At 38.1% G+C, this 27,096-nt stretch overlaps 1 protein-coding gene and 1 long non-coding RNA gene across 4 annotated transcripts in view; one reads left to right on the top strand and one right to left on the bottom strand.

Annotated features, from left to right (window-relative positions):
* Positions 1-3,528: 3,528 nt before the first annotated feature.
* LOC141281378 (uncharacterized) lies at positions 3,529-4,476 on the top strand. The gene is made up of 2 exons (XR_012335672.1): positions 3,529-3,976; positions 4,087-4,476. It is a non-coding gene; the product is annotated as an uncharacterized lncRNA (long non-coding RNA).
* Positions 4,477-10,345: 5,869 nt separating this feature from the next.
* Positions 10,346-27,096, bottom strand: part of gpr158a (G protein-coupled receptor 158a) — a 130,224-nt gene continuing 113,473 nt past the window's right edge. Inside the window, exons 9-12 of one of the 3 annotated variants that reach the window (XM_065294640.2) lie at positions 20,874-20,979; positions 19,993-20,139; positions 19,756-19,878; positions 10,346-19,335 (exon numbers count right to left, since the gene is read on the bottom strand). In XM_065294640.2, coding sequence (XP_065150712.2) covers positions 17,401-19,335; positions 19,756-19,878; positions 19,993-20,139; positions 20,874-20,979 — 2,311 coding nt within the window. In that variant the 3' untranslated portion in view covers positions 10,346-17,400. The remainder of the gene's footprint in view (positions 19,336-19,755; positions 19,879-19,992; positions 20,140-20,873; positions 20,980-27,096) is intronic. The other 2 variants (XM_065294641.2, XM_065294642.2) reach the window with 2 other exon arrangements.

The following is a 27,096-nucleotide window of genomic DNA, read 5'->3' as shown; positions in this document are numbered from 1 at the left end:
GATACAACAGCCAGCACGACAAGCACCACCTTCTGCACCCCCGCCATCGCCGATGCAAGAACTGCCACGTGGACCAGAATCAGAGATCATCCACATCCTTGACAGCACTTTTGAAGAGGACAAAGATGATGTTCAGATAAAGACGGAACGGGAGGCAAGGCCTAAGGAAACAGCAGAGAAGCCGTTCACCAGAGAAACAGCTATCTTCAGCTTTTGCCAAGATAGGAGAATGGGCACAGCCACAACATAACAACGCAATTTCTCTTCGCAAGGACAACGCTCCCGAGAGAACGGGCAGCAGAGAGAATGAGAGAAGAGGAGAGGAGATCCGAAAGAAAATGTTTGCTGGTATTGCGGACAGAAAGGACATTTGAAAAAACAATGTTTCCATTTCCTGAAAACTAAAGGGACACCGGAATCCCAAGGGAGCGCGGGAAACCTGCCGGTGTGTAAAGAAAGGGGCGAATGAAGCCAGGAGGGGGAAGGGGAGCATCGTACGGAGGCGGGTAAGTCCAATCTTGTTTTTTCTGCGGTTCAAATGCCATATTATCTGCTTGCTAATTCTGTTTTTCTGATGTGTGTGAAAGGGAAAGAAACGCTCTATGCAATGAAGAACTTGCTTTGCTTGATGCTGAACGAGAGGCAACATCTCTAAACTGCCTCTCGAAGAAATAATGTTTGAGGGACAGGCATTGTTGTTTATGGTAGACTCTGGTGCAATCAACTCTGTCATACGCAAAGATGAATTCCCATTTGTCACCTTGAGTGGGCAGTTTAACTCATCTATGAGTGCTACGGGGCATATAGTGAGGGAAGAATTTACTGCTCCACTCTGTTGTATGCATGACGGTAACAAGTTTATGCATATGTTCCTTTTATCTGACGCGTGTCCGGTAAACCTCATGGGGAGGGATTTGATGTGTAAAATTAATGCTAGCATCTTATGTAACAACCAAGGCCTGAATATTTCTTGTTGGGATCCCAGAATGTCATGTATGTCTCTGTTATATGTGTATGAATGGGCGAATGAAGAGTTGCATGCTGAAGGGAAGATAAGATTGCCACAAGCCAGCGAGGTCATTCCAGCTGAAAACATGCATTGCACAAGCTCATGTTGTTAACATAACAGAAAGAGAGTGGCAAGAGAGATGGTTTTCTGTAAAGACAGAGGGTTTTGACTTTAACCCATATATGCTGGAATGACTCATGGTGTGTGGCACTCGTTCAGTTGACAGGAAAGCAGGAACAAATTTTTGATTTTGACAATTCTGTACCCCACATCTCCATTGCAAAAAATACTAGTCAGCCGTTAGAAAAAGCAGGTGAATTTGCAAAGGCCTGCAGCGAGGCTGTTGATTGGGAACCATTGGCAGATAGCATACAGTTCTCAGAGCAGTTATCAGCACACAGAAGAGATTATGCTGCTTTTTCATGGCTGAGAGAGAGAGAGTTGTAATACAGAAAGCTGTTTCTGCAGATTTCAACTCACAAAACAGTTTGTCAGTACACATGACGTGTGCTAGTATTGATTTACCGCAAAAAGTTCTTGACAATGTACCTGATTACCTGTGGGCTAAAGACAAGTATGATGTGGGCTTGATTAAAGGGTGTGAACCAGTAACTATCACCCCAAAGAGTGATTATAGACCATGTAAACCCCAATATCCTCTGAAAAGGGAGGCGCTTGAGGGGATAAGGCCAGTATTTTAGGCCTTATTGGGATAATTATTCCCTGCCCACACTCACCTGTGAGAACACCCATTTTTCCTGTACAAAAGGTCAGGGATGCAGGTCAGCCCACAGAGTGGAGGTTTGTTCAAGATCTCCAAGCAGGAAATGCTGTGGTACAAGCAAGAGCACCTCACGTGCCAAACCCTTACACAATTCTCTCACAGATACCAGCTGATGGCCAGTGGTTTTCAGTGTAGTGGATATTTCAAGTGCATTCTTCACAGTTCTCTGTCCATTCTGATAGCCAGTTTTGGTTTGATTTTACATTTAAGGGGTATAGCGAGAGCCGCACTATTTACAAACTCTGCATTGCATTGTTCATTACAGACACTTGTGTTGGATGATGATGTTGCTTTATTGCAGTACGTGGATGACCTCTTGGTGGCGGCACCGACTCAGCAGTCGTGCACAGACAACACCATACGGCTGCTCACTCATCTAGCTGAGGAGGGCCACAAGGTCAACCCCAAAAAGGTACAGTGCTCTGTCCAGAAAGTAACCTTTCTAGGACACGAAATTACACCTATGGGTAAGTTTCTCTCTCAAAAGAGAATAGAGGCAATAGCTAACATACCAAAACCCATTACAAAGAAACAGGTGATGTCATTCTTGGGTATGACATCATATTGCAGGACTTTTATTGCTAATTATTCTGAGATGCAACAACCATTGCATGACATGATTTATGAGAAACCTTTGGCACCATCAGAGAAGGTAGAATGGACAGAGAAGGCTGAAAGGGCATTTGTGGAACTAAAAAAGACATTACAGCAGGCACCCACTATGGGGCTGCCATATCCAAAAAATCCTTTTATTCAAATGGTGGATGAAAGAAATAGCTGTATGACATCTGTTTTGTTGCAAGAACATGGTGACAAGTTGAGACCAGTTGCATATTTTTCAGGACGCCTTGATGCGGTGGCCAGGGGCCTACCAGGATGTCTCAGGGCTTGAACAGCGCACATCTCACTTGTCTGCAGCAAGATGGATGCGTTATTCCTGTGCATTGTTTCAGATGTCTAATGTCACAGTTGAAAGATGTACAGTGCTAAACCCGGCGACATTGTTACCTACACCTGATGAAGGTACACCACATTGTTGTTTGTCTGCCCTACGGGAAGTATGCACACCAAGGCCTGACCTTGCTGACACACCCATACCTAAATGCACCCTCACATATTATGTGGATGGTTCCTCTTCCAGAGATGACAGAGGCATAAATAGGATGGGGTGGGCAGTTGTGTCTGACTTTGAAGTAGTGAAATCCGGATGCTTACCACCTCACAAATCTGCAAAGGTGGCTGAATTGCATGCACTAACACAAGCTTGTCAACTTGCTACTAATCAATCTATAACCATTTACATTGACTGCTGATTTTACTGACAGTTTCTCTCCTATAACAAATTTTACTCCTTTCTCAAATAGCTGTGTGCAAATGCAAAGCACACACCAAGGAACAGGACGTGATCTCCAGAGGAAATGCACACACAGATGCGGAAGCATCTCTCATGACTACTAACAAAAACGTTTCTCTTACACAGATTTCCCAGGAAAAGGAAGCTGAAACACCACAGGAGTCACTAATAAGCATGCAAACATTTTCTCTTCCAACAGAAATAGCTCTATGGAAATCGTGTGGAGCAACCAAAACTCCTGAAGGGATTTGGATGGGTCCAAATCAAAAACCTTGCTTACCCAAACATTTTTATTCCCATTTTGCTAGGTTGACACATGGGGACCACGGTGACATGCGATACTCTTCAAAATGAAAATGACATATAGCAATATTGTATTTCTATGTCCTCTGTATTTCAAAATATCTCCAAAGCAGGTTAAATCAGCCCTACCCCGTCCAGTAGAAGAACCATTACACAACATCAAACCAGGGGATTATGTGGTGGTAAAGAACCTCAGGAGAAAATCCTGGAAAGCCAGACGGTGGGAGGGGCCATTTCAGGTTCTGCTGACGACTCACACCGCTGTGAAGGTCGCGGACCGTGCCACATGGGTGCACGCTGCCCATTGCCGGAGGGTTGGTCCTGGACTGCAAGGTGTAAACCAAAGGGAGGACGGCTAGTCGACTGCTACGGACCACTTTTTCGTATTGGTGGGAACCACAGATAACTGTATACTGCAAGTTTATACGAAGAACGACACGAGAGAACTGCAACAGCTCACAAAGTATTGGAGGACGACTCCAGTATTCTGGGTTTGGTTTGGACACACGCACACGACATCTTTAATGTGGGTAATCGACACGACGCTTGCAGCTTAATAACTGTAATTACAACACCAGCTTTGAGACCCCACATTAATTTAGACACTAAGATAATTTCATTCGAACAAGAAAGCAGGATAGCTTGGCACGACTGCACCGTGTGGTCCTACCAAACCCGAACCTACAAAGGAAATTAATCAACAAGGGCTCACGACCCCAACTCTAACTGTGCTCAGGGCTCACGACCCCAACTCTAACTGTGCTCAGGGCTCACGACCCCAACTCTAACTGTGCTCAATCCGGAATCATCAAGGGCTCACGACCCCAACTCTAACTGTGCTCAATTTCTTCAAGAAAACGAACTATTTTTCTTCTTTCAAAAATGAGATTCATGATCATACTATGTGTGTGTGCATTTTTACTTTTGCAACTGCACAGAACTATATGTACACTATGGTTAAGGGTAATAACCAGAGCTACGTAACGATGACAGTAAATGAAGTTATGAATAAATCATAAAAAGGGAGGAGTGTAGTGGAGGACTTTTATTATGCTTTTATTTTCATATTATTATGTTTTATTTTTCATCCTATTTTTCATTTTTTAATAACAATCTGAAGCTCACAAATTGTGATTCATATGGAGATCATGTTTTTCTGCTAACGTACAGAATTATGCTCTTTCTGTCTTTTCAGCAAGTACAATGTCCAAGGAAGGACTTAAACATCATGTACCAGCATGTACTGTCCTTTATGATTATGTTTAACGGTTTTTGCTCTTAATCACTGACAACTGAAGGCTATCTTCTAAATGACGTAGAAACGGATGATTGTACGTGTTTCAGCATCTTACTATAAATGTGTCTTCAACCTTGTGATCGGGGCTCTTAGGTTTTTAAACTTCTAGCACCACGGGGGTGAGAGCCTATTCTGCAGAATATATAAAATTCAGACAAAGAAAATTCTGTCGACAGTGTGTCTGTGTGATCCTTGACTTTGACTCTTAGTGAGTATTATTTGATGCGGCTAAAATTCCACGACACACGTTCTGTTTTTTCTTGGTCAAAAGTCACAACATTTTAAATTTATGTTACATTTCGACTACAAATATGACCCACTTTTAATAAAGATTAATTTTTCTACCGGTGAAATGGCCCTTTAAAGAGGACATTTCACAAGAATTTTTAAGATGTAAAATAAATCTTTGGTGTGTACATATTTAAAGTTCTAGCTCAAAAAACCATATAGATCAGGGGTTCTCAAAATCCGGACTCCAGTCCGGATCCGGACCCGAAGGGAATTTGATCCGGACCGGCGTCCACTTCATATTTCAAGTGCATTAATCTCTATGTGATTGATTAAATGTGTGCATTTACTACTTTAAAATGCATATTAAACTTGTAAACTACTCATTTCGAGTTTTTTTTTCTCTTTAGATTTAAGAGTAAAAAAATGTGTTATTTAAAAATGTCCTGTGTGACGCTGTAGCCACCACACCATGCCCATCACACCCAGATATTTTGCACAGCTATTTCATGTATACTACGGCTTTTGATCAATAACTCCTTACATGCATTTGAAAAGGCAACACTCGTCAAACATAATCATTAGACATATTCTTTATTATCATGAAAATACCTGAAAAGGTTTGAAGAACAGCAATATAAATATATCCTTAAGACATTTCCTGGAGCTGCGTGTCTGTGGTTCTGTTTCATGTACACAAAATGAAATGGTCTGGTGGTAAACCCAATTTATTCCATTTTATCAACGAATTTAAGCAATATTGTAATGTTGTAAACAAATGTAAAAATAAAAAAGCTTTAAGGGCTTCTAATATTATCTGCAAATTTGATATAGACAAGTAATCTGCACCACATATTGGGGGGGGGGTTGTTTTTTGTTTGTTAATTTTCTCTGGATATTTTTATGTTATTGTTTTACTCTGGATTATATTAATCATTTACATATGTACACTGACAACATTTATTTACAACACATTGTTGTAACACCGGTTTGTTATATATGTATGTATGTATATATATATATTTTCATATGCAATAAAAAAAAAGTGTCTGTGGTTCTTCGTCTGCAGCGCATATTGAGTTTCTGCACGAGAACGCCCTCTGGCTTTTGGATGTAACAGCATTTTACCGTATTTCATTGAGAAGCATAGCAAGCATCTTTGGCCACTATCAGGGGCGGATCTAGAAAATTATTTATGGGGTGGCAAGGGGGTGGCATGAGAACTACAAGGGGTGGCAATGAAGTAAGCGTCCTTGCATGGTTGTCGTGGATTCAAGAAATTATATACTGTATATACTATATTCGGTGAACACTGGACCTCAAATTTTTATAACATTAATAAACGCAACAACAAATGTTCCTATAAGTAAGTACCCAAGCAGCTACCTTTAGCATCTCTACTGTAGCACCCTTTGTCTTAATACTAAGTTAATATATACAGCTTATCAATATCTAAAAACACTGACTGGTTGAACATAATGGTATAAAGACTGTTATATAAATAAAATAGGTTTGCCTAGTTTATATTAATGTAAAACATATTTGAAAGGCACACATCTCATAACCCTCTTCTTTAATCCTTTCACTCACTTCATGATGGATTTCTGTCTTTTCACTTCTTTTTAGATCAGCCTTTCTTTTCATAATATCCTGGAAAATGCAGCATTGAGTTTTGTCTTTCAAGCTTTCTAAACATACACAACACTGAATAGTTTTGTCTCCTTAACGAAGACAAATAAAAACATCAGACTATATCATAACGAGTGATTTCATATGCACGTATGGAATATTTAGATGGCTGCAGTAGCTAATAAGACATGACGGGGTGACTCTAGAAAGAACTGCTTAAAAGATATTTACTGCTTACACAAACCTGCAGTTCAGTTGTTTTAACTACCAAGCAACTACCTCGTGCAATATTTAACATCAGTTTAATTTTTGTATTTTTATCGTGATGCAACATTTATCTGTAAAATATGACCGTATTCAGTACTCTGATTTGCTGATGTGATGCTCAACTTAATCACTTTAAGACACTAAAGAGAAACCACTAATGTTTTAGCAGCATGTGATGATGTGAGGTGCTTTATCAGAATTACTCGCTACAGACGTGAAGAGACTCTTTCTTCATGGACATAAGTTGCACGTTCATAAACATTCTTGCCTTTAACCTCAACGATGGAAAAGTAAAGTTTGTGCTTTTTATACTTTGTGCTTGCGTCCGCTACCTTTGTTTTGAGATCGTTGTACTTGCCATCGCTCTGTTGTTGCGGGTTTGTGCGACTCGGAAGGGATGGACTGCAGCGCGAGAACCGGGCTGCGTGTGAGTGCCTTGGATGGGGCGATGCATCCTTTCACCGCAGTTCCCAAAAGTCTCCAACCACGCCAGAAAAGATCGCTAGATTTGTACTAGTCGCTTTTACAATAAAGTCGCTAAAGGGGTCTAAAAAGTTTCTTAATCTAGCGAAAAAGTCACCAAGTTGGCAAGACTGCGCAGACTTTTTTTATACTGTAAAAGACTTTCTGCTCGGACTGACTGCATGCTTGTGTATGAACTCTGCTGCCTCTGGTTGGCTAACGATGGAAATTAAGCCAATCACCATCAGCTATGTGGTTGTCCCACCCCGTCTAAGACACACACATCAATCATCGTCAGATATGTGTCTCCCACCCCCAAACACACGCAGAGAAAAACTACATTGCCTTTCTGGTTAAAAGAGCCTACTCGGGTATATATTATATATATTAAGATACCCGCGCTGGGGTGGCATATGGGGTGGCAATGCTTTTATTTAGGGTGGCAACTGCCACCCCGTGCCACCCCGATAGATCCGCCCCTGGCCACTATATAGGTGCACCCCTAATTTAGGTCAGTGTATTTATTATAACATGTTAAAATTGCCACTTTGTAGCTGTGAGCAAAAATGTGTCGTTTTTGGGTGTGTCCTTTAAAATGCTAATTGATCTCTGAACTAAATAGCAGTTCCGTGGTTGGATAGTGCAGATTAAGGGGCGGTATTATTATAAGATCTCCTTCTGACATTACAAGGGGAGCCTTGGAGGAGTTATTTCTTCACATGCTTGCAGAGAATGGCTTACCAAAAACTAAGTTACTGGGTGATAAAAGCACTGGGGACCTAATATGTCCCTTTTAATTCTTATGTGTCATGTCCTTTTTTATATGTTATATTAAAAAATACAGCCTGGACAGAGTAACTAGTTCTGTAACTAACTCATAATAATTTATTAAACATATATATTAAATAGACAAGACTTGCAGTGACCCGTAGGATATAGTGATGTGATATGTGATAGCTATTCTGGAGTATTATTCTTCTTCATTTGTGTCCATGTAAAAAGACGCCGGTCTCACAGTATTGACTGGCTGTTCGTTCCACTGACAGAGTGCTCTTGAAAAGACAAATCAATACTAAAATGATTTGTTTATACTCTTTCAGTATGCTTTTACCTTACATTACAGCTCATCGGGTCTCACAATCCATGAAGTTTACAGCGCCAATCATTAAACTTTTGTATTAGAAAGACACATCTATTTTGATCTCAAAGTTATTTGGAAGATGTGGAAAAATTGCTAGTTTGGTTCTCCTTCTCGGCTACCGTTGATCATTTAGACAAACTTTACAGAATGCCCAATAAATATGAGATGGAGTTTTTTATAAAGAGAGAATGCTAATTTAATTTTAATTGAATTATCATAACAGCAACATTAATTAACATAACTGAAAAGACCAAAATTTTATTATATGGTGAACAGTAACAGTTGCTGAGGTAAGGCCAGTGACAGCTTGGGGCTCAGCAAATGGCAATTTACAGAGTGACAAAGTTTGGGACCATTATTGGATGTCTAGTTGAATGCAGTACTGGAATCAACAAACGGTCCCTGGCTGGGGCACTAACAATTTAGAAAGCACAACTTTGCCCCCAAAGAGTTCATCGAGGTACCTCAAAGTAGGGGTGGGCCGGTACGGTATTCAGTGTCGATATTAGTCCGATATTGGTGAATAAAGGCTATATCGAATAAGCCGGGGAGTACAATCCGATCCAATACCAACACAGACCTTGTCAGGGCAACTTGGGGTAAAGCGCGACTTGCTGAGCCACATGAATTGGTACAAAATTTGCACTTTAAATTGTCCAAAGTTACACCTTAAATTTCATTTTGAATATTTGTGCTGACTAACTAAAAATGTTGCTGCTAGTCTGTTTGAAACATTTTAATAAAAATGAAGCAGCAATATTTCACAATGTTTCATTGAGTCTTGAATTTGCAAAGTCATTTGTTGCACAGTAAAATGTGTGAGTTCTGTAGCTCCGCTTAAGCTTTATGTATGGCTAACAAATGTGTTATTTGCAGCTTAATTGATTATAAGGGCGATAGAGATGGTATTGGATCGGTATCGATACTTAAGGTTGTGGTATCGACATCGGTGTCAGACATGAAAAAGTGGTATCAGCCCAGCCCTACCTCACAGGAACATATTGGTATTAAATGTATATTGTAGGACTTGTTTCATAGTGACAGCTATGGAGGCCATTTTGTCCATTGAAAGTAAAGTATTTGTACCATATATTTTTAAAGCAGCTGAATGCATGGATCCACTGGAGCTTAGCTATTGACAGGAATATAAAAACCTGATATCCTGATGTCTTTCTCCAATTGATCTCTGTCAAAAAAAAAAAAACTTACAGCATTTCTGTAAAAGCTTTTCAGGAGCTCAGCCAAAACATGCATATGAATATCTAAAGTGGTAACAATGTGGAGGGCTTTTAAAGGCTTCCTTTAAGTTTAAAGTAAACAAACCATGGAGAGAACTAAGACTGCAAGAATACAAATTTACTTTGAGAATAAGCCATGACCACTTAGGCTGGAGCCTTTCTGGTGAGAGCAGTCATTATTAATGAAAGTAAAACTGCTGACACTGTAACTACAACCAAAATATTTTTGCTGATGTAATTATATATAGGTGTCTGAAAAGTTTTTTAAAGGTTGAATAAATGGGAAAACAAAGTTGAGATTTATTTCGTATTCTAAAGACTGAAAAGCACATTCATCAAATCTCTGTGCTGCTTATCTTATGTAGGAGTGCTGGAGTCTATCCCAGCATATTTTAAGCCGAAGGCAAGGAAACACTCGGTAGAGGTAGTTTGATTTGAATCTCGTCTGACTGCTGGCCAAGATATATTGTAAGTTTGGTATATAGATTTCCAGACCTCCTACACAAGCATTTTTCTGAATAAACTGATTGCTAGACTTGCAATTAGACAAAACCTTTCAAAGCTAAATTAATGTATAACACCACATACATTTCATGGTTTAAATTCAGTGTATCCATTCAACACAAAACTTGCTTTCTGTAGAAATATTTATTGCAGAGGAGGTATTTTTTTATGTACATGCTATCACAATGTTACACAATATAAATCTACCAAATATCTCCATATGTGTATGCTATAAGCTTGTCATAGAGCATTTAATATAACAAGCACATAATACAGTGGGTAGGGTACAGTTTTACTCACTATACAACTCGTAACAGTCCAATAAAGTTTCTTTTTTTAAGTTCTATCAAGGGCAGTGAAACATCGTCTTACTAATTTCTTATTATCATGCAGAAGCAACGAGAGTAAGAGCTAAGACAATACCGCGTTTAAGTAGTAAGAGTGTCCCGGACACCTAGCAGTGATGGGACAAGGGTGGGGTCCAAGTAAACAAGCTAAATAACCCAAATCAATTCGTAAATAGATAAATAATCACTTCCATAAACTCCAAAAACCAAACTAAATATTGCACCAAGACAATAACATTAACAGGTCATGGCTTGGGTGTACGTAGTTGCAGATGGGTAAAACCTGTAAACTAGTGGGATGCACTACGATACAACAACCATTCCCAGAAACATTCTCTAAGTAACAAAATTGGTCAATTTTACACATCCATATATGCATACATTAATAACAGACTCTAGAAAGGGTTTCGTTCTCACCAAAGTATGGGATGAATACACAGTTTAGGAGCAGCACAACTTGCTTGGTGTGTGCTCCCCTAAATATATTTATAAATCCTGATGAGGATAACAGAAATCAGTGATCGAACTTATAAAAGGATCCATTATTATAAATCTGGAGAGGGCAATGGCGCGTTCTTGACTAGTGCTTTGTTCATTGGTCATTTCTATTATGCAGTACATTTTCATGTTCTAAAAAATGCTGGGTTAAAATAAGGACAAGCCTATTAAATAAATAAACATAAAACCTTTATATCCAACCCTCACTCAAAGAAAAATAAAGGTGCTTTACGATGCTATAGAATAACTCTTTTTGTTTCTAAATGGTTCCATAAAGAACCTTTAACATCTGCAAAAATGGTTTTGTTTTAAAAAAGGTTCTTCAGATTATTAAAAGGTTAGAAAGAAATGCTTCTTTAAAGACCCTTTGACTCACTGAAAAATTCAGATGGTCTATTATTACCTATTACTAATTGAAATGGTCATAAATAATAATGTTGAGCTCTGCTCTGATTGGCTATTTCACAGAGCGGCTTATTTCAGTAGCTCTGTGTGTGTGCAAACAGACCTTATATGTTGAGCCTGTATCAGACAGATTTTAAGGAAAAATCAATTATTCTGACAATTGAAATTGACTCTCTAAGTGGTAAATTTGTGTTTGTTTATTATGGACCTGCAAAATTTAACTGTACTGTCAATACTGAAAAAAATTGCAGCATGAAGTTAAAAACAACTTGGTTTTGCAAGTCAATTCAACCTACTATTTTAAGTTTTGACTTCTGATAACTTGACATAACTTAATTCGTTAAAATAAATTTACATAAAATATATAATATACAAATTTTTGACACTGTAGAACTTCAAACTTAATGCTAGCATATAGCATTAACTGGCATATAACGGTAACTCAGTGGTCACAACTTTGTTTTTAGCATTGTAACAACATTTTCATTAATTTAATGTTGGGGGCATACAACACAGTAATGTCACATTTGGTGTTAAGGTGGCTTGTTTTCCAGTGGTCTTTTGCATGCACAAGGTTTACATAAGAAAGAGGAAACAATCATGTTTGAGGCTCACATATGTCATGTACAGAACTCTTATTAATTATCTATGGCTAAGTTTTACATTGTAAGCCACCTTTAACAAATTCAGCTTGTTTGTATAACCCATACAGCAAAAAAATGTATTTCTCCTATCAAAAATAAATTTTAAATATATGCTAAATACATTTTGTAGAATGTTATGCTCAATTGAATATGTTTTTAAAATTTGGAATTATATTTAGTTTTAACCATCATATATCAATGTATGTTAAAATATATTCTTATACATGTTTTAAACATATTTTTTAAAATGTATTTCAAGGGTAAGCAAATATATTTAAATTTTAAATCCCATATGGCAAAAAGTATTTTTTGCCTAAATATATTTTAAATATATGCTAAATACAAGTTAATTTTATAAAGTTTATTTTTGAAGTTGAAAATGTATTTAATTTTAACCTTTTTTTTTTAAACTGTTATGTTTACAGGTTCGTAACAAAGTTTTTCTTTCAATGTGACATCAATATATTTTCTTGGATTGAAATATATAGGGGAAAAAATATTTGTAATGCTTTAAAATTTATTTTAAAAATATTTTTCAAAATATAAAAAATTTGGCCAAAAAAGATATTAGTGAAAAATATATTTTTGAAAACATATTCCAAAATATATTTCTGCAAATTTATTTTTTGGCCATTTTTCTACAATTTGAAATATATTTCAAAATATATTTTTTTGCTGCATGGGAAGTTAAATCTAAACTTAAAACAGTATGTTGAATTGACTTGCAAAACCAAGTTGTTTGAATTTCACTGCCTTTTCTTATAGTATGAATGGTACTTTGAAAAATGGTTTTTCTATGGCATTGCTGTAAATAACCTTTTAAGCACCCTTAATTTTGACAGTGCAGTGGTTGGATTTGCCATATTTCACCCAACCATGGGTTTAAACTAAAATTCTTTGCGGGTCCACTTAGATTGAAAGCCTGAGGTCAGACCCGAGACCTGAGCGAGTTTGGGTCGAAAAGTTTAATGTGTGCCTCAAACACGAGTTGGGTATGATATTAACGGCCTCATTTATATAATGCTGCATAAAAACCATCCTACATCCGACACTTTACGATCAAATCTGTGCATACGCACACTTAATAAATGAGTCCCCTGAACACTCTCGCTTCTTGCATCGAGTCCTTTTCCAACCCCACACTGTTTGCCAAGAGAGCTTGCGTTTCTTTTTGTCGGGCTGCAGACTGCACACACGTCAGTGCTGTTTACATTAAAGTCAAGGTGGGTAAAAAAAATTGCAAATTGGTCAGGTCTGACTCTGGTCTAATTTGTTGGGTTTTTCTTGGGTCAGGTCTTTCTTTAAAGGTCCCCTTTTTCCTGTTTTTTTAAGCTATGATTGTGTTTATGGTGCACAATATAACGTGTTCATGTTTCATGTGTAAAAAAGAAATGCAGTATTTTTCACACAATTTATCTCTATACCGCTGTTTTCACTGCCTAAAAACGGGCTGATGTCTTTCTTATTATTTGAATTCCCTCCTTTAGAAATACGTAACGAGCTCTGATTGTGTAGTTGGTTTGGTGTGTTGTGATTCGACAGCAGCTTAGCTTAGTTAGCGACTGGCATATTCCTGTGGGCAGATATTAGTCCAAAACTTTTATACTGACATCATATATCCAGAATGTAGAGGGCTGTAGTCCAAACCGGGCGTTCTCTGTAGTCTTTGAAAAGTGAATTCTGTTAAAGCTGCGGTCTGCAACTATTTTGATCATTTTTTTTACCATATTAACCAACACTATGCTCCGATAGAACAACATAAATTAGACTGTTTAAGAAAAAAACCCGCGCTTCTAGCTCCACCTAGAGCCTGTTATTTGTTTTGCAAAAATCCACCGCTCCCGGTTTATTTGGTCCAATCAGCACAGGCCGGTTCATTTGGTCCAATCAGCGCAGGGCTGTGTAAAATCTGCCTGTCAATCACAGTACCTGCACGCGCCACAGATCCCCCTCCCCCTTACGTGCGTTCGATACCACGTGCATCCGTCTGAAGTTCACAAGCGTGTTGGATTGAACGCAGCGTAATGGCGAAGAGAACTTTCACCAACAAACTTCTGATTCCTCGGTTAACAACCAGAGCTAGGAAAACAACCAATGAAAAGAAGGAAACAAAGATAGAAAGCGACCGTGACCGTAATAAAACTAGGATCAGTATCGGAACCAGCATTTGAACGGTGGAGGAATCTATGAGATTTTAAAGGGTTCAAGCTGGATGCAGAGCTTGCCACATTTCTTCTCTACAGGTAATTGTGCTTTATCAACCATTGATTGTATTTCTGAGTGTTATGTAAGTAATCTAAGTATTCTTGCTAAGTATGCGTTCACAATAATTCTGGTGCACATGAGCTGACGAGGACGAGCTCGAGAAGGGAGGTTGCTCGGTGGTAGTGGGGGAGGGACATGAAATTGTAAACATTTGGAAACTGCTCAATCCTCCAGAGTTTCCGACGGCAGCTTTAAAGAAATTATATCGCATTAAACTATGAGCTTTATAATTTTGGCATTTGGTTTTATTTATGCTCTAACAGCAACTTTAGACACCAACTTAAGTTTGAAAAATTAGATCACGAAAAACATCCACTTAAACAAAAAGATTTATGCATGTCAGGTATGGGTAAAAAGTGATTCTGTTCATTTCGGGTTAGGTAAATTTTTTTGGACCCAAGAAGACCTTTTAGTTTAAACAACCCAGAATATGTTGGAATGAAATTGTATGCTTAATATTATATATTAAATTACAAGGTTTAAAATATTCTGCAAAAAAGAAATGACCTCTTTACCATGTAAGTACTAGGGCAGAGACTGAATTGCATTACAATTGTGACTTAAAAGTTACTGGTAGATTTACCCCACTATAAAGAAACTGGAGTTTGACATCATTTGATTCTTTCACAGAATATAAAGAATAATATTTTTAGACATTTTTAACCTCTTTGGTACATGTAACATATATACATGGTTGAATGCTTCTTCTGTACTCTTGCTAATTCATAGTGTGCACACTGCGATACAGAACAAGAATATTTGTCATTACATTTATAAAACCATCTAGTTACTGAACGATTGGTTTGCAAACGCAATATGTGAAAGCGACATTTTATACAGACATTTCACATATAATTAGTACGAGGCATTATACTGTACAACAGTTCATGCCTTGTGTGCAGGCCCACATGGAAAACGTGCAAGCAAAACTTCACAGATTCCAGCATTATTGGAATGCCAATAGCATTCAAAAAGTTGTATAATTTTATTATGTGGATGCTATTACAGTCAGCTCCAATAAACATATTTTACTACACTTTTAAATCCATTCAATATAAATTTAAAAAACCTGCCAAGAAAATGCAACAAATCTGCAGATTCCATGTAGGCCCGCTTATGTGTGACACCATTATGTTGACATCATTACAAATTACCAATGACCATGTGCTAAGAAGGCATACAAGATATGTTCACATTCCAACAGTAATTTAAATGCATTGATGAATTCACAAATTATCAGTGGTCACACTGGGCATGTTTCTAAATATATGTTTCAATAAACTGTCCAAAAAACAAACAAACAAAAAAACTTTAAATGAGAACAAGGTTTTACTTTGTAAATGAACTGATGTCATCACCATAATAAAATACTTAAGATTACCAACTATGTAAGCTTTATGTTTGGGTCAGAATCTGATATGAGAGAGAATAAATTTTGACATATTTTTATATTGTCAAGAGTGGTCTACTTGTAAAAAAGGAAGGACATTAGAGGCAAAGACAGGTAAACCGTAATGATTGTGCCCTACGCCAAGAGAAACAATATTTTATGGTCCCGTAATCTAGTATTGGACATTTTTTGTCTATACTGCACCCCATTCAAAACGCTTTTACAATTTTGGACCAAAGCTAATATACAAAGTAAATCTAATTTTTTCCCCCCCAAAAAATAGATGCTGATTTTTACTGGGTATGTGTAACATGGGCTATGACAAGGTTTTACATCTTCTAATACAAAGTAAGACTGGTACAGGACTATTCAAGTAGGCACATTCAGGATAATATATCAGCAAATTCGGAAGCATTAGAAATGTCTTTTTATAGTGAGGAAAATGTATAAAAGAAAAAAAAGGCAGACGTGCACAATATGTTCAAAGTGCCCTAAAGGGCCAATATTATGCCAATTTTTACAAGTTTTTTATGCGTCTGTGAATTTTCAGCTCAAAAATGTGTGTACCTTTAAATGCAAATGAGCTACTGCTTTCGGTTAAAAATGTATTTGATTTCTGTGAATACAATCTGGGACAATAGTATTTTTAGCCGCATTAGTGCTACAACATGCTAACAAATACATTAAGAAAAGCTATTAGTCAGTGAGTGTGGGCGGAGCATTGTTAGTGTGACATCACATTAACAAGAAAATCAAAACAGCATGTCTAATGAGACTGCTCTGGTTTAAGGGGGATTAAAAATGAAGAGTGGGTGGTTTTTTTTTCTTTGCGGGGTGTTTGTATCCACACAATGCCAACACACATTTATGTCCAAACACCTTGTAAAGGTTGATTTGCATAATATTGGGCCCTTAAAAGAAATAAAACGCAATGGCAAAAATACAAACTAAGGCAGATATAAATAGTTTTATGTCCTGTAAACTGTCTGTCCAAGTATGTTATATACTAAAGTGCTACAGGCTAGTTTTCCCAGCGGCCGTATGCATGCGGCACACTGTACATGAGTGTCTCTAGGCTCTGCTCTTGAGGTTCGAGTTCTTGGATTTATTGGATGTTACCTCTATCTTTGGCAAATATAATTTTTTGCGCAAACCAAATCATAGTGTATGAAACCAAACATAAAAGGAAAAGGACCAGGCTTACTTATTGACACTTCATGCATGGTCCAAATAAAGACCTTCCTATAGAACACAACTTGTACAATCTTTTGTGGAGTCTAGGAGAGGCTACAGATGCAACTATTAAGATAGTTAATGAGGATACATGTGATGAGTATAGGCATCATTTTTTTTACATTGCACATAAAGAGTTGCATAATTGTAAACTACTATTTCTATTTAAAGGTTCAATAAATACTTTAGATTCTGGAATGCCTGCTGAGTTGCAATTTTTTCGTTTTAATTTTTATTCCAAAAACACTAAAGGAAAACAACATTGAAGAGAAAGGCAGCTTGTGCATCTTGTTGATTTTCTTCTTTAAATCAACATCTATTAAAGTTTCTATTCCATGGTGTATTTATTAAAGAAAAAGCACATTTAACGGGGACTAACTAATGGTTCACTAAGGTAAAGTGTCATGCCTTTTTTGTCGACGTTTGGTCTTCAAAGTCCCAAGGGCAGACATCTGACATGTTGATATCACTTGTAACTCTGCCTTTGGAATTTGGACTTTTCTGTTTCCCAGAAGATGAACTGGTGCTCCTCTTTGCCTCTTTACTTGTTGCTGCATCTTCATAATCCCAAGGGCAAACATCTGCTTGCTTGCTTTTTGCTATTGCAACATTTGGGCTTTTTTGTTTTTCCTTTGAGACAGTTTCCTGACTACTATCAACATCCCATGGACATACCTCAGCCAGTTTCAACTGGCTGGCAGGTCTGTCTTTAGTCTTGCCAGAGGTGAGATTTTCTTTTACTTGTGGTTTTCCTGTTTTATCATCTGCACCCTTAGTCTTCTCTTTATCTGTCTCTAATATTCTGACAGGGGAAGTTGCCTTCTTCATAGCATGGGTCTCCTTTGTTTTCGAAACCTGAGAAGAACAAGAGGTCTTTTCAGAGATGGGAACTGTGACAGTTTCAAATTCCCATGGGCACACCTCTGTCTTTAATGGTGGGTGCAGTGAGCGGCCTGTGCATTTAGTGGGCTCAGACAGATTTTTTGCTCTGCCCTCTGTAGGTGTATTACCCTTGACTTTGACTTCAGTAGGCGAGGAGACTTTTTTGTTTTTGATCTCCATTGTTGTGTTGCCTTTTTTAGGTCTGCTCTGATCAGGGGGGCAAGCAGAGTCTTTTGGCTTGCTCTGCACTTCTTCAAAGTCCCATGGACAGACATCAGCTCTTGCAGCCTTGGTAACCTCTGCAGATGCTTGAGACTGGGATGTGGCCGGCTTACTACTGGAGAGAGGTTTTGACCCAATCGCGTGTCCATGGACCTCATTTCCTTCCTCCCACTGACAAGTGTCTGTTAGGTCTACAACCTTTGGGTTTGGATGTCTGGCCAAAGAGGGTGATTGCTCTGTACCTTTCTGTTTCTGTTGCTGCTTTGTCACCTTTTTGCTGCTTCCATGGATTGTAGTTGTCTGTTCTGGGGCAATGGACACATGTTTCTGGACTCTGTTTTCTGAGGGAGTGGGTATGTCCTCCACCTCCCAAGGGCAGACCTCTGAGAGATCATACAAGTCTTTCCCCTTTGTTGACTCAGAGCATATGGAGGGTTGGCTTCCACTCATCTGTTGCTTCATTATACCAGTTTTGGCAGCTGTCTGTTTGTACTCCACTGACTGACTGACAATCATCTTTGGATAACCTTCATTGTCTTCAGCTTCAGCTGGGGTCTTGGCATCCTTGTTCTTTTGATTAGTTTTCTTTGTTGGATCCTCTGCTGCTTGGGTCTTTCCTGTTAGACCAAGAGTCTTCTCTTTGGCACTAGCAATAACGCTTAGAGACTTTTGCAGCATGGATGTTCTCGGGTGAATGGGTTTCTTATCAGCTGCCAGATTGTGGGCACTAGCAGACTTGCACACCAGGGGAACCGATTCTGTTGACTCACTTGTCGCATCAATTTTCTCAGAGGACTTCTTGACCAACTTCTTACCCATTAGGGTTTCAAGTAGAGAGCCCTCTGTGTTTGCGACTTCCATCTTATCAGTTACCGAGCTACTAGAATCCTCACTATGGTCACGAACATGGTCATAACTGCTGTGGGATTTTTTAAGAGAGAAAACTTTGCTCTTCAAGGACTCTTCTTTGGCAGGCTTTACAGAGTGTGATGGTTCAAAAGGGTTCTTCCTCAGGACACAGATACTGTTGCGGTTACTCCCGTGTTCACCCAGGTCCTTGTCCTCACGGCTGCACTGACGTCCCATCGTCTCTGGGATCTCTGTGATGCGCCTCATGAGGGAGCGTCCTAGGCCCTTTTTGGAGCTACGCTTCTTTTGCAGGTGAGGATTGTTGGCCAGCATCTTTTTTCTTTTATAGATTTCCAACTGGGAATAGAGTTTCTTCAGCTCTTCCTGTGGATTTGAAGAACAAATGGTCATTAACTAAAAGCAGTCTAGAATGTAAAAGTGAAATTGTTATATTAACACAAAGCAGACGTTCTATTGCACAGAAAACATGCAGAACTAGTCATCATACGCAACTACAGACAGTGCTTTAGAGACGTTAGACCAAACCAACATGCCGCGCCACACGATTTAAAGACAGGACAGTCTGGGACGAAAATTTAGTGTTCTATTGTTAGGTCTGAAACAGCCTCTGAAGAACATTGTTGGATTCAGTGCGATCTGGTCTTGAAGTCATCAGCATGTATAATCCCAAGAGCAGAACTTTATTAATATCCCGTTAACAAAATTCCCTTCCTGTGAACAAAATTTGAATCTTCGGTGAGAGACTTCTTCAGCTCTAACAAACAGATAAAAACCTCTGCTCACGTTTGTACGTTTTTCCCAAAGACTGTCGCAAGACCTTACGCCACAGCCATTAATAGAACTTAGCTGGCCCATTTCCTCTGGTGTCTGCAATAAAACACTGCCATGGCTCAGTATGTTTGTCAGCTATAGGACAAGGGGTCAAAAATTATTTGCAGATTATGCAGAGTCAGTTAATTACTAAGGCAGGAGGGAGTTGAGGGAAACAGGAAAAGACAGGTCGGAAAGCAGGGCACCTACCCGAATGTCTTCTGGGTCAAGACTGTGTTCGCTCCAGGCAGACGTAATGCTGCTGTTCAAGTATGACCCTGACCGTCCCATGTCCAATTCATCTTCGTAGGCCTCTGTAGCAATGTCATCCCTTAGATGTGTCCCCGCAAATAAAAACTGCGAAAACATGAGCATTTAAACAAATGGCTTACATAAAAATGTTAACTCTGGCATTATGTCTTGCATATCATTGCAAATCCACATCTTGTTATGTTTTCTTCAGAACATCCAAGAATTTCGAACTAGCTCTTTTTCAAACTACAACAGTTTAAAGTGACCACACCTGTCAAACTCAAATTTTATTTAAAAAAATATTTTTAAAATAAATAATTTAGACTGGATATTGAATAAAAAGCAGCCAATAAGAGCCCAGATTAAACTCCTTCAATATTCTTTAAAATTCATTCTAAGGTGAAACTTCGAGAAGCTTCTTAATAAAATGACACGCAAACTCACTCGTTCTTTATTTTTATTTTTTCCAAATTAGAATAATACTAAAATCATATAAACTATGGCATAACACAAATTTAACTGTGAGAATTATGTTGTGAATAAAAGCATCCAAAATTAATCAAAACTTTTTTGTATTCTATCATCTGAAGTGCAGTCCCCCTTTGCCTAAAATTGCAAAACCTTACTCTTGTCTAAGTTTTTTTTTTAAATAAAACTGATGCATTTTAATATATGTCAGTGCAAGATGTTTTCAATTTGACACATCTTACATTTATTTAAGTCTACGACTAGTCTAATAATTGTCCGGGAAAAAGCCCCATTACTATTCCTTTAAAACATTTAAATAAATTCGATGCACAATGTAAGATAAAAACAACAAAGACGAATTGTGGGCTTACCTTTGGCACAAGCAGTAACCCTAAAGTGACAGTCACTGTCAAGTGTGTATGAGCAAAGAAAAGCAACAGCATCCAGTCCGGGTGAAGTTCTGAGGCAAGAGTGAACCTGTGGTTGGATTAACAAAAATATATATCAATTATATTTATCTCCACTTCACAAAATATCTTTACAATATACAGCAATAATCTGATGAATCGATACAATGTCATCTTTAACTGCAATAACATACAGACAATAAAAATCAATAAAAAGACATACCTAACAACCCATGTGATTGCAACTTACTTAAATGTAAAAATTCCAAGTTTAATACTACATTACATATAGTTTAAAAACAATGATCCACCAGTCACATAGTAGATTTTACTAGGATGCCTCTATTTCCTTCAGTCCTAAATTAAACATTTTGGACCCAGAAATTCCCATAAAATTGGCAGAGAAAAAAAGAGAGGGTGTGGCATAGTAAGGACGCGTGTGTCATCACAAACTTAATGGTTCAGCTCTTTGACACAGGGATTTAAACGCAGATTTACATTCACAACGAGACAGCGAGATCAGGGAGCTTGTCACTATCCACGTTGATCATTCAACAGCAGGCACGTGCACACATAGACATCAAAGGGGGCTTGAGCACCTGCCCTTTTTATTCCTGGAGAGAAAGTGCCCTTTTTTTCTGGGGTGCTTTTAAAAAAAAAAAACATCTTTATTCATATAACAACTGATGTCTGTCTGTTTCTTGTGTTTTTTACTTGTTGCTTATTTTAATTTAACATGAATTCATTCAGGAATAATTTAAATGAGATTTAAACTCTTATATAGAAAAATAGCGCTATTTATGGCACACAAACGGTTAACAGATGAGTCCCGCCTCCAAAATTCACATCGCTAATATGATTGGCTTTACCTTTCCTTAGTCCCGCCTCTCTAACTTACTGCGCTTTATGATTGGTCTGTCTACACTCGTGCTGCATCATTCGCACTTCAAGCGCCAAAGCTCAGCCTGAACAAGACGCGATCATGTGCTTGATTATGCAGGCAGACTATCGGTAAGTGTTTGAGGATGAAAGCAAAGCATTCTTGTATTAACAGTTTTATGCACAAAATATGGAACACGTTGTTACACATATTGATTCAGGGACATTGTTTTCCATGGCAATCCCATATTTACCTGAAGAGTTGCAAACTTGTTACAGTGTAGTGTATGTAGTTTAAACAGACTGCTCATAAAATAAGAAAGCACAAACAATAAAATAATTGCTAACTACAGTAGTAAGCTTTTTTGTTTGCGTTTTTTGTAATGGCTGTTAAATAAGTATAATGTGTTAAACTGGAGTGCTGGAGTAGATTGGGAAGAAATCTGATGGTTCAGTATTTTACTTGCCCAGTCTGAATTTTCACTGACATCACAAAAAAGTAAAATATAAAATACAAATAAAATAGGCCTAATCTATATTTGTTGTTTCTGACATGTGTAACCCTCATAAATATGAAACCTAAGATTAAAGGTGCCATAGGATGTGTTGTCATAATATGTTAAATTGTTCTTTGACAATTACATAGAAGGAATGTTGCTTTATTAAGTGCAAAAATTATCCAGAAACGTTTTTACATGTCTATTTACAACCCTAGAATTTGACATTTTAATTAAATGGTCTATTTTTGCCCTATTTGAAAGGGTCATGAATAATAATGTTGAGCTCTGCTCTGAGGCTCATGCCAGAAGCTCAAATTAGTAAACAGACCTTATATTTTGAGCCCTTATCAGACAAAAATACATTTTGAGTAACAACTAATCAGCTAAACGCTAGCATATGATATAGCATTTATTGGCATGTAGCGCTAACTCAGCAGTCACAACTTTGTTTTAAGCATTTTAACAAATTTGTAATTAATGTGTAATTTAATGTTTTCAAAACATGCACATTGTGTAATGGCTTCCTTTGCTGCTCTATAAACCTACTACTAAGGAGACCATGGTGTCTGTGTGAACTGATTATTTTGTAGACATCTTTTGAAAATTAAACAATTGTGTGAGTTTGAGGAAGATAAAATTAATTAACGTTTTTAATAATATTTTTAAAAAAGGAAGTCAGAATTGCGTTAATATATATACTTTTGTTTAAAAAAAAAGAAAAAAATATACATAATTATGAGAAGTGCCCTTTATTTCACTTGAGCCCCTGCCCCTCAAAATGTCTGTGCACGTCCAAAACAACGCATCCTGCACTCATTATGATCTTGTCAAAAATTGAAATTGCACGCACACAAGCTTTCTAGAAAGAGAAATCATGGATACTTCAGAGGCTGTGGAAAAAATATGTCACATGTCTTTACGGGATCTTTACATTATGTTTTCTCTGGTTCGGTTCCCCATCTGTGAAATGATCTGCTGGTTGCAACAAGATCTGCTGACTCTGTAGCAGTCTTTAAGAATCTTCTAAAAACCCATCTGACTTGCTAATATATTTTCTTTTTTCTATCTTTACCTTCTATGTAAAAAAAATACTAACGCTTGGCTATGTATATTGTGTTAGACTTGATGAGACTAGTTCTTGTGCATTTACTGTTTGTATTGCTGTTTTTGTGTTGCTCTTATTGCTTCTGTTGTTTTCTGTGTGAAACTGGCTTACTAAACAGCCATATCAGAACATCATGAATACCTAAATGCTTTTAAATCAAGAAGTTTGAAACTTATTGCCCCATGACCCAATAAATCACAGGAACATGTTTGTATATGTATAAAAAAGACAGTTTTCCTCTTACTGCTTCTCATGCATCAAATGAACATTCAGCAAAATACATATACTTTGCTAATGCTTCACCATGGATTTTTACTACATTCAGTTATTGTGAAAACAGTGGAGAGATGCAGTGTGGCAATGAGGCAGCTCTTAAAATCATAAGCCTGGCATTTGAAGTCCACCATCATCTTGTATTAGTGTTCAATCTAATCCCTGCTTGAATGAGAACTGCATTACAGAATCTGCAGCCCTAAACTGAGTTGGACACAAAAATATTACTCCATAAGAGAAAATTGCTTCCTACACTCATTTTCATACAACATAAGGCACAAAGCCTCCATAAATATAGTTTAAATATTGAGAAACTTTAGCATATGGCACATGAGATTTACTAAACAGAATTACAATCTCAAAATAACTTCCAAACAATTTTTTTTTTTAATGGCTCATGCCTCTTGGCAGTTAATTTCCAAATGCCTGAGGATAAAGACCCTTAGCTGTAAAAAAAAACAGTTTAAATCAAAATAAATTTACATTAATTTTTAAGGGTGGCTTATGCTGGCAATATGTAGAAAATACAAACGGTAGCCTTTTTGGTAATGCTGTATGATCAAGGGCTTCTGAATTCCATAAACTTGCATGCTGCTCGTTTGGAACACCGCTCAGGACATGATGGGAAAACTGTCTTAGGTTACTTATGTAACCTGGTTGCCTGAAGGGAACAAGATGCTCTGTAATAGTGTTAAAACTATGGGAATGCTTCTGGTGCGCTTCAGTACACAATTGCATTAGTACAATTGTGTTTATTTATAGGCAGATGGAGGTCTGTAATCTGACCTCCTGGGCACCTGCATTAAATGTCATCAAATTCTGATTGCCTGAATGAAGACATACAGAAATGCCTGATGTATGGAAACGAGGCACAGCATCTTGTTCCCTTCACAGAGAACCGGGTTGTATACCTAACTTGAGATGTTCCCTTTTGAGGGAACTTAAAGCGGCGTCGTGGTGTTGAGATTAATACCAACTACGCCATACTGAAAAATGCCTGCCCACCAAAAAACATGCTTGAACAGAGCCTTAAAAGCCAAAGAATGGATCCACTCAGGAAGATCTGAGCATATGGGTTTACATCCTTATCCAAACTATAGAACATTATAAATGTGTGTGGAAACGCCCAACCTGCTGCAACACAAACTTTACGCTTGCTTATATAGCGCCTTGGATAAGCCCACACTGCTAGTGGAATGAGCCATAACATATAGAGGCGAACACAGTATGTGCACCTTATAGACCAGGGTTCCCCAAATCTTACCTTGGAGGGCCAGAGCACTGCAGAGTTTAGCTCCAACCCTGATCAAACATACCTGAGCAAGCTAATCAAGGTCTTCATGATCACTAGAAAGTCACAGGTGTGTAAGGGTTGGACCTAAACTCAGTAGTGCCCCGGCCCTCCAGGGTAAGATTTGGGGAACCCTGTTATAGACCAAAGAAAATGTATCAGTGATCCAATGCAATACTGTATATGCTGCTATGTGACTGCAGCCCTAATGCTGCAACCATCAAAGCAAAGTCCAATTGGTTGGATTTACAGCAAAGACCTGAGTAGTCCAGACGTAGAGGTTCCACATCTCGACTGACTATATAAACTGCTCTCAGTTTGCCATATGCTACAGCAGGGTCTGCTATGCCAATCTGAACAAGGGACCAAGATATAGTCTACCCTAGTGGTATGTAGGAAAATTCCACTGTGGTGCTGTATAGATCAACACATGATGTTCATGTGTGGGAGAAGTTTTTCTTTTCTGAAAATACAGCCCTTGACTTCAGAGTTTGGACAGAAAACCTGCTGGAGACTGCGGTTCCCTGGCAGGGTTGGTAACACAATCTCCTCAGGGTATCAAGGACAAGTGGGTGCATAATGGTGTTATAGAGAGGGCATGCCCTCACAACTTTGAGCACACTGGCAGGACGGTTGCTTTTTGGCTAACAGAGAAATTATGATTTCATGTCATCAGGCCCTCAGGTTCGACCCTAGCTTACTGACTGCAATGTTATGACCTCCAGCCTTTTGAAGGGTGACTCAGGTATAGGGTTGGGGACTGAGAACCTGTTTTTAAAAGTAACCGGAACAGCAAAAAAATTCTTAAGTTTTGGTTCTAAAAGCGATTCCAATGCGTTAGCACTGGGAGCGGTCACTTTAAATAGCCATGTCTTATCTCATGAATATTAATTACGTTGAGCCACTGTTTACAGTCATGCAACCAAATTAACGCGTTGCTGAGGTAAGCTTTGTATACTTAGTGTTAAACATGTCTAAAAGAAATCCAGAAGTGTGGATTCTAGCGCTGTTGATCGTACAGTGCGACCCACGGTGGTGTGCACGTCACAAACTATGAAAAATATAAATTACAGTCTCACCCAACGAGATGACTTTAAGTTCGCGTGAACGCAAACGACCAGCAGACTAGAGTTAGTGCGCTATAAACTGATATCAGTGATGACCCGCTGGCTTTGAGGCGGAAGATATTCTCTCTTGGTCAAGGTTGTGAAAAAGTATCAATTTGCACTACCAGCAATGTTCCCTCTAATTTTTTTCAGCACTGAGCAAATTATTTTTTTTCTGAGCACACATTTCAGTACTGTGAGGAATTCGCAACCACACGACCTGCCGAAAATGAACACGAGCCTGCGTTAACCATAGGAGATTCAAAGAGATGACAGTGTAGCGTGTAACGGGGTTTAGTGTATACACACGTATAATGTTCAATGTGGGCCTGTGTATAAATCCCAATACATGTAATTAACACTCTCTTTGAATTTACCAGGTACCTGGGTTTAGCAGATTGAACCGTTCACCTCAAGCTGAAAATCAGTTCTCATATACTACAGTGCAAATAAATAAATAAATAAAATACTTGTAAAAGTGTAACACTGTTTCATTTTGTTTGTAATCCAAATTCATGATTCACTTAAATGACTCTGTTGGGTTGAATTCATGAATCAATTGATTCGGTTCAAAGGACCGTTTGTTCCTTTATATAGTTCAAATAGTTCAGTTCAAAGTCAGTGTCCTTTAAAGAAAATCCAAGAAAATACGGAAAATGAAGTTTCAGCGAATTCACGTCCTAGTAGTTGTCCGAAACAAAAAGGAAAAATATCCTCCTACCAGTTCTGATGAATTCAAAGCACAGCTCTGGTTGGCTCGCCTTTTTGTATACACCTTCACTTAATTGTCTCGCGTGTCCAAGATGGAGCAGGAGAACTTTACAGATGTTCGAAATTCTCACAAAAAACCCAGCCTTGTAAAAACACAAGGCAGAACAGTAATTAATCTTCAGTTCAACAGATTTATCAATAAGCATAATGTAAACATTTCAAATAACAACCTAACTCAGGGTTTCAACACTTATTGAACATATTGACACTTAAAATTTTATTTTTTAATCACATTTACGTTACTTGACTGTTAACTTTCAAA

Source organism: Paramisgurnus dabryanus, chromosome 22, assembly GCF_030506205.2.
Source record: "Paramisgurnus dabryanus chromosome 22, PD_genome_1.1, whole genome shotgun sequence".
Taxonomy (NCBI): domain Eukaryota; kingdom Metazoa; phylum Chordata; class Actinopteri; order Cypriniformes; family Cobitidae; genus Paramisgurnus; species Paramisgurnus dabryanus.
The sequence above is the reverse complement of the archived record's forward strand: the minus strand, read 5'-3'. Positions and strand labels throughout refer to the sequence as shown.